Consider the following 17,038-nt stretch of genomic DNA (forward strand, 5'->3'; position numbering starts at 1 on the left):
GACACTAAAGGAGTCATGACATAGAAATATTGTTTAGTATCACCAAATATGATGTAAATTTAATCATTGTAAATAACAACACCTACACATTTTAAATTTCACTGTATTCTAGTAGCTACAACAAAAGATGCTCTGAAATTCATAGAAAGAAGTAAGCTGGATTTATTTATTCACAACCTAAGATCACATGACCAAGAATCAAGATGCCACAATTAAGCAATTAAGTATTGTGAAGTATGATACTAGTAAAGAAATGTTGAGAAATTTAGCCTAACACAAAGAAACTACTTCCACCAGTCAACTTTGTGGATAACAATTTTCCTTCTTGATTTCATAGATACCTTATGAGTTTCCATTCCAAATTTCAAGTTTCCATCCTTTAGATCTGGCATTGTTGAAACCTTGTTGGCAAATACCTCTATCATGTCATGAATACTTTTTTAAGATAAATGTTCTCTTTTAGATGAGCTGTAAGCAGTGGATATAAGGTTTGCAAAGAATTCAACTGCATATACTTGCTCTAGACAAACAAACATGGAATATATTCTTGCAATAAAGTGCCTAGAACATTGGATACTTGGAAAACTGGAAACCTGGAAACTTGGAAATGTATCCAAATTTTTTGGAAACAGATCAAATTTTCTTGAAACTCCTTTGAAATGTTTCCGATCTTAGGCCAGTTGTTTTCAAAAAAGTGAAACATGGCAGAAACGTTTCCATGTTGTTTCCAAGCCGTTTCGGACGTGTTTCTGTATCCGAAACACCTAACAATGTTTTCGGGAGTTGGGGGTAGCGTTTCTGGTAACTTTGATTGATGACTTATCAAGGTGTATTCAATGAAATCAAATCTCTATGAACATTCACTCGTTATACATGACAATGTAACATATGCAACACTTCAAAAGTCCAAAATTTCCACAATTTTGCATAGGTTAGGGAAAATTTCAGATCTAGACAACAGAAATCCCATACATTATTCATGTGATAAGATAAATGTAAAGAATGACATGAAAAAGAGCACTTACATGTACAATGAGTATATCCAATCATCAAATCAAAACAAATTTGAAGCTCTAAGACCAAGAGAATAGTATCCAAACATCAAAATTCATCCATGAAACCAAACTCGTTCTCCAAAAGGGAATGCAAAATTCTCACAAGAGCTACTAATCCAATCCAAGTGATGATGAGAGTAATGAATGAGCCTCTCATCTATTTATATCCTTCCTAAAAAGTTTGATTTGCCTAATTTGGCCTAATTAAGCCCCAGACAATAAAATAATGTGCAATAATAACATCCATTGGTGACAAGTGCAACAAGATAGCTCAATAATACAAAATTAAGCTTCTCAAGAGGGAAAAATAATAAACATGATGAGTTGTTGGGCCATTGAGGAGGCGTAGTGGAGTCCAAAGTATGCCAAGTTGAGAGAATGGGTTCCAAACACAGTGATCAAGGGGTTGGACCCTTGATATCCATGCAAGTCACATGTGGTGTCCCCAAGTGGGTGTGGAGGCACAATGACATCCTCATGGGTCTCCAAGTAGATCGACAATGCCTATAAACCATCTGTAAGGGTTAGAATGATGACATAAGCCTCCCTTTGTCTCCCATGGTGAGACACATCCTCGTCTAGGCCCTGGAACATCAACCAAGTGTATGGTACAACCATGAAGCCAACTGGGCGTGGTGATCCAGGTGCATCATCCTCATTCAAAAAGGTGGAACACGAGCAGTCAATGAATGGTGTTGGGGATCCATGAGGTGTTCTCTGTTATGGTGGAGGCCCATGGCTCTCAAACCCTCACCCTACAAGTGCCAATGTGATACTCTGGAGGGCTTGGACCTCGTAAAAGGAGACCAAACCCCAATTGGAGACCCATCTGCAATCCTGCATAAGATCCAATGCGTCCCCTTGCCCTCTAGTACAACAAACCATTAGAGTACTCAAGTAAAAGAGCTTACAAATCATCGAATCAAATTGACACTTCATGGTGGCATGCCCTTCCATAGTGGGCTTTTGCATGTATATGTGTCTCCAAGCTCAATAAGAGGGTTAACTGAGGACCCTATTAGGTGGTTTCAGCCTTTAAAGGGGGTGACATGTCCATGGTACATCCATCAAGTGGTAGGTGGCATTTGATATAACGATGTAATGAAGTGGGGATCAGGGGAAGGCTCCAAGCCACATGCCATGGTACAAGGGTAGCTGTAATAGGGGAAGCCCACACTTGGGTATATGAGTGTAGGAGGGAGCAATCGTGGTACATGAGTTACCCCGACCTTTGTTTTTCCACTCTTCATATGCCTTTTTCCTTTGATTGATTTTTCTTCATAACTATTCAAGGCTCTAGCGGATGAGAGCATGATGTGTAGGATACTGCAATAGATACACCCTTTAAGGTGGGGCAACTCATTACCCACTAGGGTTGGGACAATCATGGGTTCCTTAATGTGGAGGGGGCTCATCTAGGGCCCATAGGAACCAGGGTGATGGCCATAGATTAGGGGTAGAGCTCATGTTTGACTTTTGCCCATGTGCTAAGTTTGTATGTTCTGACCATATTTTGCATTTTGTGGTTCATTTCCGGTTGTAAGTGGCCAAATTATGCTTTTTCTTTTTTTTTAGCTGCATCTACCTTTGGGGCATTGTTTCAGGCCCGACCCAAGGTGTGGGCAAGGGGCAGGGGAGGCTAGCCCTATGTGTACCCAGATGGGAAAAGTGATAAATAGGGTTATAAAATGGGCGGAGGGGAGTGATGTATATGGTGTCGGGAAGTGGGACCACACAACCAAAATTGGGATTTCCCATGTAGTGCCATCCCTAAAGCTAATAGCCAGTAAAGGAGATCCTGCAGGACTAGGATACAAGGCTAATGCCAAAATTGGGCAGAGGAGACAAGAGGACAGACCTAGCCCACTCTTTCTGCCGAATTCCCCCACCAATCCATTCCCAAAAGTATCCATGTTAAGTAAACAAAATTACTCAACTACACCAATGAAAAGCCATACCTTCGAGGTAGGGAGGCCCACCTTCAAACATATGATCATAACAGATGGGCGAGGGACCACATGGCGGGATCACTTGGCAGAGATAGTGGCACATGAACATCGAGCTATCTGGTGGATGTGAGGGGCTGTTGGTTGTCGGCTGAGGACCATCTAGATAAAATTTTCTCCTATGGATGCTACCCATAGGTGGTGGATAACATGGAGAAAAAGTATCATTGGAAGTACCTATCTCTTGATTTAGGAAGAAAGTGCTGAGGATTGTCAACTCCCTTTTTGACAAATTTGTGACTTCTATTGAGGTGGATGCTCATTGTCATCATCATCAACATTGACTGTTGATGCATGCTGCTTTCTATTCCTTTTGTTTTGAGGACATTAGGAGGCATAATGTCCAAAATTATAGCAAATAAGCCATCTCACAAATTGTAGGTGTAGATCCAAGGGTTCTCTTCTTCTATCCCTCAAGGTAGATTTAGCGCGAGTTCTAATTGGGTATCATTCCCATTTCTAAAACTAGTAGATGTGCCAATGGTCATATGTCATTCCCAAGATGAACTTAAGATCTTTTGGGCACCTCAAAATATTGGTATTTTGAAGGAGAGAGGACTAATAGGTAAATTTACAACTCTTTGGCCTAGTCCTAACTCTGTTGTTGAATGGAATGCTATCATGTGTTTGGAAGCACCACTGTCCACCAACCAAATATCACTATTTGTAATGGAATTTGTGAGTGTGGAAACAAGGACTTTCTCTTGACTCCCTAAACTTCCTCCTGAAGATTTCTAGCGCCATTCAATCTCTCTTCAATTTTGAGGCTTGACACCATTTAGTAGGAGATCTAAAATCGAGTAAAGCTGTTGAACACTTGTCTCTTATGTTGAATTCAATGGCTGCTCTTTCAACAAAGCTTTGATACCATGTTGAATTTTCTACAACGTACATAATAGAATTCTATTTTTTGCTAGGTAATTACTTCCTAATGATTTTGCACATAGTATTCTTTTGCCATTGATATCATTGAGCAATTACACTTAAGAAAAGATCAACAGTAAATCCAATGGAAATAGTAAAGATCATATAACGATAGCCATGCACCATAGAGACAATATTTTTACCATGGAAAACCCAACCTTGGGAGTTTACCATGGGAAAACTAACCTTGGGAGAAAACCCAACAACTTTTCTTTAGGAGACATTATTCTTCAACAAAGTCCACAAATACATTTGTCTAGAAATTTGTGCCAATGTCCAAGTCAAAAACATCAGTCAAACTTTGTCAAACTCCAACAAGTCAACGCTCGTCAAACCAACCAAAATAGCCAAAAGTCAACATTGGTCAAATAGCTTGTGGTCAAATTCAACTTTGTGGTCAAAGTTTGACTTGCGGCCTATGGTCAACTCCTACAGCTTGTGGTTTACTACTGTGGTTGCGGTCAACTTTTGTGTAGCTATGGTCAACTCATGCAGCTTGGTCAAATCTCAATCAAGTATCTCAGTCAATAGCTGTCAAACTCAACCCTCCATCACACGTGTGGCTGCCTAATGAAGAAAGATAGACCTCAGAAATGATAGAAATCTAAGTATAGTGTTGTACAAGCAATATTTTATGAAATATGAGGTTAGTAGTACTTTTAAATTTATTCTTCCATCATCAAATAATTATACTTAAGAAATTAATCAACAATAGTAAGTAGAAAGCAAAGATCACAATGCACAATCAGCGACACCAGATCTTAGGTCCAAGATTAGGGCAAAACCCCACAAGGGGGAAAACCCAAACAACTTATCTTAGAGAGATCCTTCAACATTACATCTAACCAGAAGAGGGCTTCCATAAGTGCTTCGGTCTCCAATGCCATTGTTTGCAATGCTTAGTAAGATCATGAAGAAAAGAAGAATCCTTTTTCCATATCCAATGGATAAAGCTCCTTATCAAGTTTGTACTTCAATCCACAAGGACTGTGATGGCAGGCTTGAAATTCAGACATATAACAAGTTTGAGGTCACTTTGGACTTCGACCTCTCCATGGTCCTGAGATCAACCAAGCATACTTTGAATTACTGTTCAGATTTAGGGCTTCGTCACTAGGTCTCGACCTAGTCATTCTTCTAACCAGCAAGAGATTATAAGAAGAACATTGCTCAAGGATACCTCTAGGTCTCGGCCTAGAATCATTAAGATCTCCGCAGTAGTATAAGCTCAGATCACTACTATAGTAGAATATAGTAGCATAAATTGGACCTCAGTCAAGTATAAGCTCAAACTTCTGCACTTACTCTTCAACTCAGACAGAGAGAATAGACTAGGATTAATTCGGACCATCAACCTTAGTTATCTTAGACCAGAATTAACCTTTGACTTTAGACTGTAACTAGAAGCCCTAGATTGAGAATTTAGACCTTCATTATGTGCCATGGAATTGCACTTCGAGAAAATTTCGGATTAGGTTCTCAGAGATGAATGTAGGATCTTGGCCTTGCAAACTTGGATCTATTCATTGGCCACAAAACTTTGGACTTTAGAACTTCGACCTTCCTCTTGGAGAGAATAACATCATGAGAGAGAGATAAGACTTCACTTGTTGATGCCCTTAATCTTTTGGAAAGCCTCCTCTTGGAGGAACAAACCTTATCTTAGAGATCATCGAATTGTACTTAGAGAGGAATGGATGATGCCACTAAATAGTTGATGGAGTGATCCAAATGGGTGGGTCTTTAGATAAGCCGACTTGACATTATTTGAAAATTCAAATTTTACATTTTTCCCTCTTTACTTTGGAGCCAACTTAGCCACTTTTGAAGTCGGCCTAACACTTGTGGAGCCTCTTGTTTATTTAATAATTTTCTTCCTTTCATGCCATGTAAAGTATGTCTTACAAAAATATATTTTGATCATTACAATGGCATGAAGAACATGCTACAAGAATAATAATTTGTTTTTCCATAAAACATTTTATGAAGACCGACTATAGCTACATTTTGAACAAGAAAAATCTGATTTCTTCTTGTTCAGACTTGCTCTTGCTTGAGGGAGAAAATGAGAGGTCACAATGCTTATTTATACAAGTAGAGTCAAATGGGATGAAATACCCCAACTTCCAAGGGGCACGCCCCTTCATGAGCTGGGTCGACTTGATGCTCCAAAAATCAAAATTTTAATTTAATATTTCATAATTTTTTTAGGCCGACTTGTTAGAAAATCCAAGGAGCTGGCAGTTAATTTTTTTTCCTTATTATGACATTAACTTGTGATGTTCTTGTTATTATTATTAGATCTTTCAATTCATCTTTTCTTATTATGAAGACTAATGCCAAACAATAAATGGAAGAGGACACAAGATGTAGGCACGCTGCCATGGCAAAACACCCCTCGAGGGGAAAACCTAGTGTCAAATTTTTCCTTCAGTAGATTCAAAAGATGAGATAACCAAGACCCTTAAAACTCGAGACTACCTCCATAAGTCATCCTTCTTTCACTGTGTCACTGTAGTTGTACCGAGACTTCATCACTATTCATCACGATTTCATTACTGTAAGGATACTGAGATCTTCACCATTGTGGTTACACTGAGACTTGTGATAACAATAGTACCGAAATTCTTACTGACATTTCACCGAGAGTGTGACACTGTGGTGAGCCTTCATCACTATGTTATTACTGAAATAAGATAGTACTGAAACTAGGATAGTAGTGAGACTGTGATGGCACCAAAATCGTTATCACTGTAATAGCCCGAAATTGACACCGTAATAGTCTGAAATTGACGCTGTAATGGTCCGAAACTTCTACTCTGAGATGGCACCGAAACTCCCTTCTGAGATCCGAACTTATCACTGTAAAGATACTGAAATATGCATCTCTGAAATCTTATCCGAATTGTTCTGAGTTGATGTAATGTGAAGTTCCCAGGTTTGTATATATAGTGGTGCGTCCATAGTAAATGAGCCGACATGATCATCATGAACAATTGTGTCTCCATTTTATGATTAGGCCAACTTGTGGATAATCTATTTGAAGCTGACTTGAATACTTCGAGCTGGTGACTTGCTGAAGAGGATGACTTGATGGAAGAGTCTTTGACCCAACAATAAATGACTTTGACAATAACCTAAAGCCTACAATGGAGGCTTGACCTATAATTGACCCAAGCATGAAACCCATGCTTTAATAAGTCAATTCAAAATAATAATAAAATTCTTTTCACTTTCTCTTGACAAATATTTTGACTTCAAGTACAATAATGAAGATCGAACCTAGTTACGTTTTCCAACACTTCCTCTTAACTAGAGAGGTATTCATATTTACATATAATCAAAGAGGTACATGGAAGATCTCAACACATCATCTATGAAGAAGTCTAGGCACAACAATGCCATGGACTAGATTCCTAACCAGGGCAATCTATTTGGGTGAGATTAAGATGGACTCAAACTTTCAACGTCTCTAGGTACCATCAGGTTTACTTGCTAACCGTCAACCCAGAAATCCAAGTGCGTGTCAAAGCTCAATGACCAACGCCTCCCTTCCAACTTCGGGACCTAGACATCAACACAAAGTGTCGGCTAGAAGTCTTCCTAGGCAATGCTTCACTCACAAAGCCTATCCTTGATCTAGCAGATCAAGGACAACAAATCTCTACCGATCAAACTGCTCAGTAACCAACATGCTATCAAAACCTTCGAGAGATTTACCTGTACAAAAACAACCCCAATCAATAATATACTTTATCATGTACATAATCAAATACAAACCTTCGGGGTACTTGATGTTGCTTCTCAATTTTCCATTGTAGGACTATCAACTGAATCTTTGACAGAAGATTCCTCAATCATACACTTTTCTTTCCTACTTCATATGCAACAACATATTCTTCAATCAGATCTTTCTTTCCTTCTTTCAGCAACACCTCAAAATGCATTCTCCAATTTCCTTCTCTCACTCATGGCCTTCACTAGAACTTACAGTTGTTAGTCCTGGTCTAGTGCATGACACATGAAGTAGAGAACCATATCTGTCACTTCCTCTTAATCAGAGAGGATCTAATCAATTACTGTACAAAGAACCCACCACCTTGTTTGTGGGACAAGGGACCCACCTTCGCACAACGATTTGACTGCAAAGTTTACGAAGGCATACATACTCTACCCCCCTCTTGTTTTGAACTTGTGACCTCTTAGGAGGAAACACATGCTCTTAACCATTAGGCCCACTCAAGCATGAAGTTAGCCATATCAAAATCTTATAACAACGAAAGCATTTAGACTTTACAAACATAATCAACGATAGACTATATTTCAATACTTCAACTTCTTGCCCAGGTTTAGTTACAAACCTTAACTCACATTCATAGCTCATCAATCAAACTCATTATATCTAGGGTTTCAATATTCTTTTAATGATTAAATTCCTTCATATAAAAAACCCTAGAAAAAAATCAAATCAATGAATCTAATAACTTTCAGAAATCATATGTTAGACTCCTCACTAAGATTTCATACATATCCTAGATTTCATACATGAGCTTCAACAATCAAAACCAATCAACATCATGACTAGCATCTACTAGGGTTTGAAACAAATCAAATCAATGAATCTAATAACTTTCAGAATTCATATGTTAGACTCCTCACTAAGATTTCATACATATCCTAGATTTCATACATGAGCTTCAACGATCAAAACCAATCAACATCAGGACTAGCATCTACTAGGGTTTGATATTCACCTAGGGTTTTCTCATTTACACAATCTTAACAATCACTATGTAGATTCATAAATTGTCTTATCACACATACTTAGAAGAGTTAAGTATTGCTAGGGTTTATTTGCAAGACCCTAGATTTTCAAAACATCATCCTAGACCATCAAACTTTGACTAGGGCTTGTTTCCAAACCCTAGGACTCATGACCATTAACACTTAGGTCAACACATATATCTAGGAATTCATCAGCATATCATAAGCACATCATATGTCAGACACTATTAATATGTTAGACATATATCGACCTAGAACACGTTAGGGTTTCAACCATATGGACACATACCTAGGGTTTCAATCATAAGACTCTAAATACATAACAAGGGTTTTGCTTATAGACCCAACCAAACCCTAAAGATCTAGGGTTTCATAACATAACAAAGCAAACCCTACTGTACCATAGATTTCAAAGGTTCGGGTCTCAGACAAACATCATCCAACCTTAACAAGTTAGGTTTTTCATGATCATACCGAAATCCCAAACATGACATCATCAACAAAAACGTCACATAGCATTTCCCAAACCCTAAGCAATTTTAGGGTTTCAAATATTGACATTATCATACCCTTAGGTTAGGATTTTCTAGAGAGCTTGTCTAAGGTTCTACAAGGACAATTAATGATGTAAGGAGGGTAGATTTATCAAGTGAGGATTCACCTAAAACAAGAATCATTATGATTCAAGATAGCTAGACATGACGATGTTAGTAATGTAATGCAAACTTCAAAAATAGGATGATCATACCTTTAAGAGAATCTTGTCAGGAGTATAGTTTGAGACATACCTGGAGATACTTCTTGGCAAACCTGATAAAAATTCCTTGAAGTGTTAAGCCATCATCTTTTATACCTGTAGAACATACTTACAAGCACAACATGTGATACCAAAGACATAATTTAATTTCTTAAATTAGATCTTCTACATAATCATGGAGGAGGGAATCTTTCAAACATCAGTGGGACCTTTTATTTGATATCCTAGAAAACCCTAGAAGATAAGGATATAAGCTATCTAGGGATTACAATCTTCATCCTAGTCTAACTATAAGCAAGAATCATTTAGAAGAACATACGTACCTTGTGATTACATACCTCTAATTTGGTAACTTGTTGTAGTAACAATACTTACTTGGTTCCTTGTACTCGGATCCTCAAAGAGTTCTTTCAAGTTGGTTCCTTGGACTATCAATTTTATTTTTCTTAGGACAAACTTTGAATTCTTTATGTGATGACACAGTTCATTAAGGTGTCTTATTTTGTGCTTCGTTCCTATGATGACTAAGATTTCTTCATTGTGGTAATACCGAATTGAAATAACACCGAACTGAGGGAGAATACTATCGAATGGGAGCATAACATCGAACTATGGAAGCATAGAGATCATCTTTCCACCGAGCTCTTTGTAATGACAATGAAACATTTTATTCGAACTGGTTATCTCTGTTATTTTTCTTCACGAGATCATATCACTTCAATGGCATTAAGTACGAGATCTTTGTCACTGTGGAGGCAAGCCTAAAACATTTAATCTTCCACTGATTATATTACACTGAAACTTCACCAAAATGCATCTACTATGACATCGAATTGAGGTCACTTAATTCCACCGAAAGTCATTTGAGATTATATAGCGAAGTTATATCTTTATTGTGCCTTTACTGAAATGTCCATACTGTGCCTTTACCAAGAATGTTAAGACTCCATTCTGGAAAAGGTCCGAACTTCTTTCTCCTTCATACTTGATGTCTTCAATATGGTGAATGGACTAGCTCACTGAAATATGGTGAATGGACTAGTTTCATCCTTTCAAGTTACCTCAGAATATTAGCCCAGAAATATCCTTGGGATCTTGATATTGATCTTCAATGCAAACATATCTTTTTATCAAGAATACTTCAAAGTGATCTTCACACTGCCCTTGATCATAGCTCTGATTCCATGTTGGAAAACCCAAGGAGTTGGCAGTTAATTGATTTCCTTATTATGACATTAACTTGTGATGTTCTTGTTATTATTATTAGATATTTCGATTTATCTTTTCTTGTCATCAAGACTAATGCCAAACAATAAATAGAAGAGGACACAAGATGTAGGCATGCTGCTAGGGAAAAACCCCCTTGAGGGGAAAACCCAGTCACAATTTCTTCCTTTAGTAGATTCAAAAGACGAGACAATCAAGGCCCTTACAACTCGAGATTGCCTCCATCAAGTCATCCTTCTTTCATTGTGTCACTGTAGTTGTATCGAGACTTCATCGCTATTCATCACGATTTCATAACTGTAAAGATACTGAGATCTTCACCATTGTGGTTACATCGAGACCTGCGATAACAATAGTACCGAAATTCTTACTAAGATTTCACCGAGATTGTGACACTGTGGTGAGCCTTCATCATAGTAGCGAGACTGTGATGGCACCAAAATCGTGATCACTGTAATAGCTCGAAATTGACATTGTAATAGTCCGAAATTCACACTGTAATAATCCGAAACTTCTACTTTGAGATGTCACTGAAACTCCCTTCTGAGATCTGAACTTATCACTGTAGAGATACTGAAATACGCATCTCTGAAATCTTATCCGAACTGTTCTGAGTTGATGTAATGCGAAGTTCCCAGGTTTGTATATATAGTGGTACGTCCATAGTAAATGAGCCGACATGATCATCATAAACATGTGTCTCTCCATTTTATGATTAGGCCGAGTTGTGGATAATCTATTTGAAGCTGACTTGAATACTTAGAGTTGGTGACTTGCTGAAGAGGATGACTTGATGGAAGAGTCTTTGACCCAACAATAAATGACTTTGAAAATAACCTAAAGCCTACAATGGAGGCTTCACTTATAATTTACCCAAGCATGAAACCCATGCTTTAATAAGTCAATTCAAAATAATAATAAAATTCTTTTCACTTTCTTTTTGACAAATATTTTGACTTCAAGTACAATAATGAAGATTGAACCTAGTTACATTTTCCAACACAACATAGGCTTGTGGGAATGCCTTTCAATGCTATGAAAAATCAACAATGGATGTGAGGGTTCTAAGTGAAAACTTAGCAATCACAATAGCCCTCTTGCAAATCATGTGAACCATCTCAATAGGGGTTGGCCTTGATCCTTAGTACAAGTCAACTCTATCCTTTCCTACACCCCTATTCTTTGCACACCCAACTACAAGTTGACTTGAGCCCCTTCAACACAAGTTGGCTCACCATCCTTGTTTAGATTAAACATCTAAGGTAGTCTTAGAAGTGTTAGGCCATGTTGGCCCTACAAATTCTCTCTCAACATTATATATATATAGGCATGAATTCTGTTGTATTTACAAATGGCAATGTTCCTTTAATGTGGCCATGCCTTCTTTTATTTTCCTTGCTGTATCTCCAACACAACTTGTGTATTCCAACAACATGTTCTTTAGAATATGAGTCCATTTGATTAGTAACCCTACATCTAAACAAAGAGTCCAGTGTCGGTTTGTATTTGGTAGCGAAGAGAACCTTTCGATATAACTCATTCTTTGTATTTGGTAGCCAAGAGAACCATGTTGAGATTTGTAGCTTGGGAGGTACTCCAAGCCCTAGGGTTTGAGGTTTGGAGGAAGGAGCACCACAAATGTGCTTTGTGGGCTTAGAACCTAGGCTTGGGTTTTTGTACCCAAAGGTGTGGGGCCAAAACCATGAAGAATTTCATTGATTTGACTCTTGGAGATGGAAGAGGACTCTTAGAGAAGAAAGAGGCAACTTCAAGCACCAAGATCAGAGCTCTAGAAACAAAGATATTATTTTTTATATAATTCTGTTGGGCTAGAGGCATTAAAAGTCAAGTCGGCTTGCGTAGATTAGTGTCCTCAAGGCATGTGTTGGAGCCCAAGTGAATGTGTATAAATCAGTGTTTTTAAAACCGGAACCGGTGACCGAACCGGTCCACCTAGCTAACCGGTTTACCGACCGGAACCGGTCTAACCGGGACTGGTTTGGTCTAAACGAACCGGTTTTTAAAAAATACATTAAATAATTAATTTTTAATGAAACAAAACTATTTTTAAGATGTAAAACCATGATTCCAAGCCAATAGAGACAAAATATGCAAAGTTTGCTCATTTATATACCATGCAAAGGTGAATATATCAAAATGGCACCGAGTGCAATACATATCATCGACAAAATAGCAAAATACATAAGAAATGAGGCTCTAAATGGCCTATAAAGTCCAAAAACAATGCTGCAAGCTATGAGGCCATTGGCCTACTACAAGTCTACAGTGTACACATGATCAATCATCAAGTCCATCACCACTACTAGACACAGGATCATCATCAGGAGCTACATAGACATCATCTGGTTCAGAGTCTGAGGATGCCTCTGCCTCATCTGCAACATCAGTATCAATGCCACCAATGACAATAGAAGTGGACCTAGTGGAAGCACGAGTTTGTCGACCTGCACGACTAGTGCCTTCCATTGGTTCCTTGCCTTTCCTTGATGCCGCTACTGATCCTGGTTCTGATGCCGCCACATAATTTGCCTCATCCTCCGCTAAAGCCATGTCGATATCAAAATCAGCCTCAAACACAGGATCTTCAGTCTCCTCCACCCATTCTGATGTTGGATCAATATCGTCCAACACAATGGGATCTAGATCAGGTGATTTGCTCATCATTTGGTTCCTCCTCAGTCGAAGGTTGTATTGCACAAAAACAAGATCATTTAACCGTTTTTGTTCCAAACGGTTTCTCTTCTTCGTGTGTATGCGCTCAAAAACAGACCAATTGCGCTCACAACCTGAAGCACTGCAAGTTTGACTGAGGACTCTAATTGCAAACCTTTGCAATTGAGGACACTGGCCACCAAATGACTCCCACCAATGTGCTGCAAAGAAAAAGACAATAATTAGTAACTTAGTTTATAATTTGAATTGTAAAGAACGTAAACAATTTTAACTTGAAATGAAAAACAAAATGGAAATTGGAATTGCTTACCTGGTTGGTCCACATCTCTTGCCATCTTTGCCAAGTTTTTGCCAAAAGTACCACTTGCTTGATTGAAAATAGTAAGCTGTCTATGTATATCCAACTGGTCTACATGGTTAGGGACCATGCGCTCCAAGCAATCAATCAATCCAGCTCTGACCTCCCCATCATGCTGATCTCCTAGCCGATTTTTATAGTGATACCTTGGGTTCAAAAAATACCCGGCTGCATGTATAGGACGATGGAGTTGATTGTTCCATCTGTTATCAATGATCTCCCATATACGGCCATATTTAGCTAACCTGTCATTGTAAGCTGCCCGTATCTGCTCCTTTGCCTGATCCATAGCTTCATAAATGTAGCCCATGGCCAATCTTTCCCCATCCACCAACCTTAGCACCTTAACAAGGGGCTCGGTAATTTTCACAAGCTCTACAGACCTTTTCCAAAAATAAGTGTCTAACACTTTCTTTTTGGTGTCTTTTCCATCTGGTCTACGAGCCCACCGAGATTCAGACCATTCATCAGAGGAAAACATTTTCTGCAAGTTTCTATGTTGACCATTGAGACATTGCAACGTGAGGAAGTGAGTTGCAAATCTCGTAATTGCAGGCCTAACAAGCTCTTTGCCTCCAGTGTGTTTCCTCATTAGGCTCAATACCCATGAGTGGTTGTAAATGTATTTTGTAATGCACTTGGCATGCTCTACAGTGTTTTTTACCCACTCCACCTTGCCTATATCCTCAAGCATGAGGTCTATGCAATGTGCAGCACATGGAGTCCAAAATATGGTCTTATATTTGGCCTCAAGCATCTTTCCAGCAAGAACATAGTTTGAGGCATTATCAGTGATGACCTGCACAACATGCTGCTCCCCAACTTCCTGAATAATGTTATCCAAAAGCTCAAATAGAAGGCTTGCATCCTTTACCCTATCAGATGCATCAACTGATTTCAAAAACATGGTTCCTTGAGGGCAAGAAACAAGGAAATTAATGATAGTGCGGTTCTTTCCATCGGTCCATCCATCTGACATAATGGAACAACCTGTTTTGACCCATGACTCTCTAAACTCAGTCAAATACTCATCAATGGAAGATATCTCTTTTTGCAAAAGAGCTCCCCTCAAGTCATGCATACTAGGGCCTTTGAAGCCCTTTCCTGCAGCTATAACAGAGTCCCACATAGCTTGGTAATAAGGTGAGCGAGCAACATTAAATGGGATATCTGAATCATACCACCATCTAGCAATGTATTGGTGAGAAGTTTCTTTGCATTGTTTTTTCCAATGCTGATCCAAAGTGGGTTGAGAACTTGGCTGGGAGGAAGTGGGATTAGATTTAGAAGAAGCAATGGTGGCAGAAGATGAGAAATAACTTTGGATGTTTGGTCTCTTTGGTCCTTTTGATGGTTGGCCAACTCCAACAGAAGGATGAACATAGTGAAAGGGGTCATTGGTGGAAGGGATAGAAGTGGAGTCTTGAATCTCATAATCATCATACCCACTCTGTTTCATAAGATTCATGGTTTCCATTAATTCCCTCTTCCTTGCAATTTCATCTTGGATGGCCTTCTCCCTAGCCTTATCCTCATAAAATTTTTCAAGCTTGGCAATGTATTCTGCCCTAATAGGACCTAACAGTTCTTTTGGTGCATCACATGGCTTTACTTGGCCTCTTACCCCAGCCAAGTGTTGTTTCAACCTAAGAATACCCCCACCTCCAATAGATTTATGGCATAATTTGCATATCATTTTTCCCTCAATTACATCACAATGAGCCCATGCACTGTCCTTTCCTTTTGGAGCCATGTTTGCTTGAAATAATAACAATTTGCAAATAAATCTGCCATTTAAAAAAAAAATTGCAGCTAAGGAACATGGAAAACCAATGATAAATGTAGGAAAAAAAATGCACATGCAAGCTACAAAATTTGATAGCATAGAGCTAGAGAGTTCATAGGCTTAGCATAGATGATAGATCATTGAAGTGAGAAGTTTATAGCACAAAAAAAATAATTCATGGACAGCAGACCCAAATGAGGAATTATCAAGTGCAAATCCTTACCTGGAAATGCAAAGTAGCTCCCTTAGCCTCCTCTTGATGATGGCAACTCCACTGACAGCTACACACTATCTCCAAAATAGCTCCAACTCCAACTCCAAGATGACTATTTCAGCAAAAACTCCACACTCTCCAAGCTCACAAACAAACTCACAAACACTCACAAACACTCCAAATCAGTTGTGTGAGACAAATGAGAGTGAGAGGGGTGTCTTATAGCAAGTGTGAGGGTGTTTTTGGAGGGAAAATCCCTTTCCCTCACCCCCAAAACCCCTAAACCGCCCTCAGTTCCAAAAAACCGCTGCGCTTTTTGCTTGACCGGCGGCCTGTCCATAAATCGGCCGGTTTAGGACGGAACCGGCCGGTTAGCAATAAACCGGCCGGTTCCGCCCTAAACCGGCCGGTTTTTACCGGTTAGGGCAATTTTCCGGGCAAAGGGTGCTGTAAACCGGGTTTTTTCACCGGTTCTGACCGGTGAGCCTCCCAACCGGCCGGTTAGGCCGGTAACCAGTTGGACCGGAACGGTTTTTAAAACTATGGTATAAATATAGGTGACGTTGGAGCTCATTAAGCAATCCAAGAAGCAACAAAACATAAGATACATTTTTGTTCTGGGACACAGATCAGGAGCAGACCTTAAGCTAAGGAGAGAAAACTTGTTTTGTATTTCTTGTGATTATTTGAGGGCTGAGTTGATATGAGTGCAAGCCGAGGCTGGAAGGAAGGGTTCTGGGCAGTTTGGTGTGGTTTTTGTGTGTGGGCAGATCTCCAAAAGGAGTCGCAGACCTGTACTCTTGATTGGAGAAGGGGTGAAGCCCTATACCTCAAGTTGGAGGGGTCTGTAAGGCCTAAACAAGGGTTGGAACACATCAACAATAGCGTATGGGAGTAGGTGGCTAAGGGAGGAAGGCCGCAACAGTAGGAGGCCTGTTGGAGCTTGCAATTAGGGTTGACATGAACTGTAGGTTTGCCCTAACTAGACCACAGACTTAACAACAATGTAGACCAACTCAGAAAGGTATGTTGTTATGTGTTTTATGTTAGTTTGTTGCTAGTGGATGAGTGGTCTAGGTTGGACAGATTTGGTTGGGTGTTGCAAGGTTGTTGGAGGGCAGCAAGGAGGTGCTCAAGGTAGCCCTAAGTGCAGTGCAGGGAAGGACACTTGGATTGTTAGGAGAGGTAGGTTGTTTTGGTAAGCTCATGATCGATTCTTGAAGGACAAAGGA

The 17,038-nt window shown here is 39.3% G+C and overlaps 1 protein-coding gene across 1 annotated transcript in view; it reads right to left on the reverse strand.

The window, feature by feature from the left end:
* LOC149242077 (uncharacterized) overlaps positions 1–15,911 on the reverse strand; it is a 33,012-nt gene extending 17,101 nt beyond the window's left edge. Inside the window, exons 1-3 of the mRNA XM_089370755.1 lie at positions 13,759–15,911; positions 13,253–13,648; positions 9,559–9,623 (exon numbers count right to left, since the gene is read on the reverse strand). Of these exons, the coding sequence (XP_089226881.1) occupies positions 9,559–9,623; positions 13,253–13,648; positions 13,759–15,691 (2,394 nt within the window). The 5' untranslated portion in view covers positions 15,692–15,911. The remainder of the gene's footprint in view (positions 1–9,558; positions 9,624–13,252; positions 13,649–13,758) is intronic.
* Positions 15,912–17,038: the final 1,127 nt, after the last annotated feature.

Source organism: Pinus tabuliformis, chromosome 8 (genome assembly GCF_031772625.1).
Source record: "Pinus tabuliformis cultivar Carrire ecotype Pingquan chromosome 8, CPIR1, whole genome shotgun sequence".
In the NCBI taxonomy this organism is placed as follows: Eukaryota; Viridiplantae; Streptophyta; class Pinopsida; order Pinales; family Pinaceae; genus Pinus; species Pinus tabuliformis.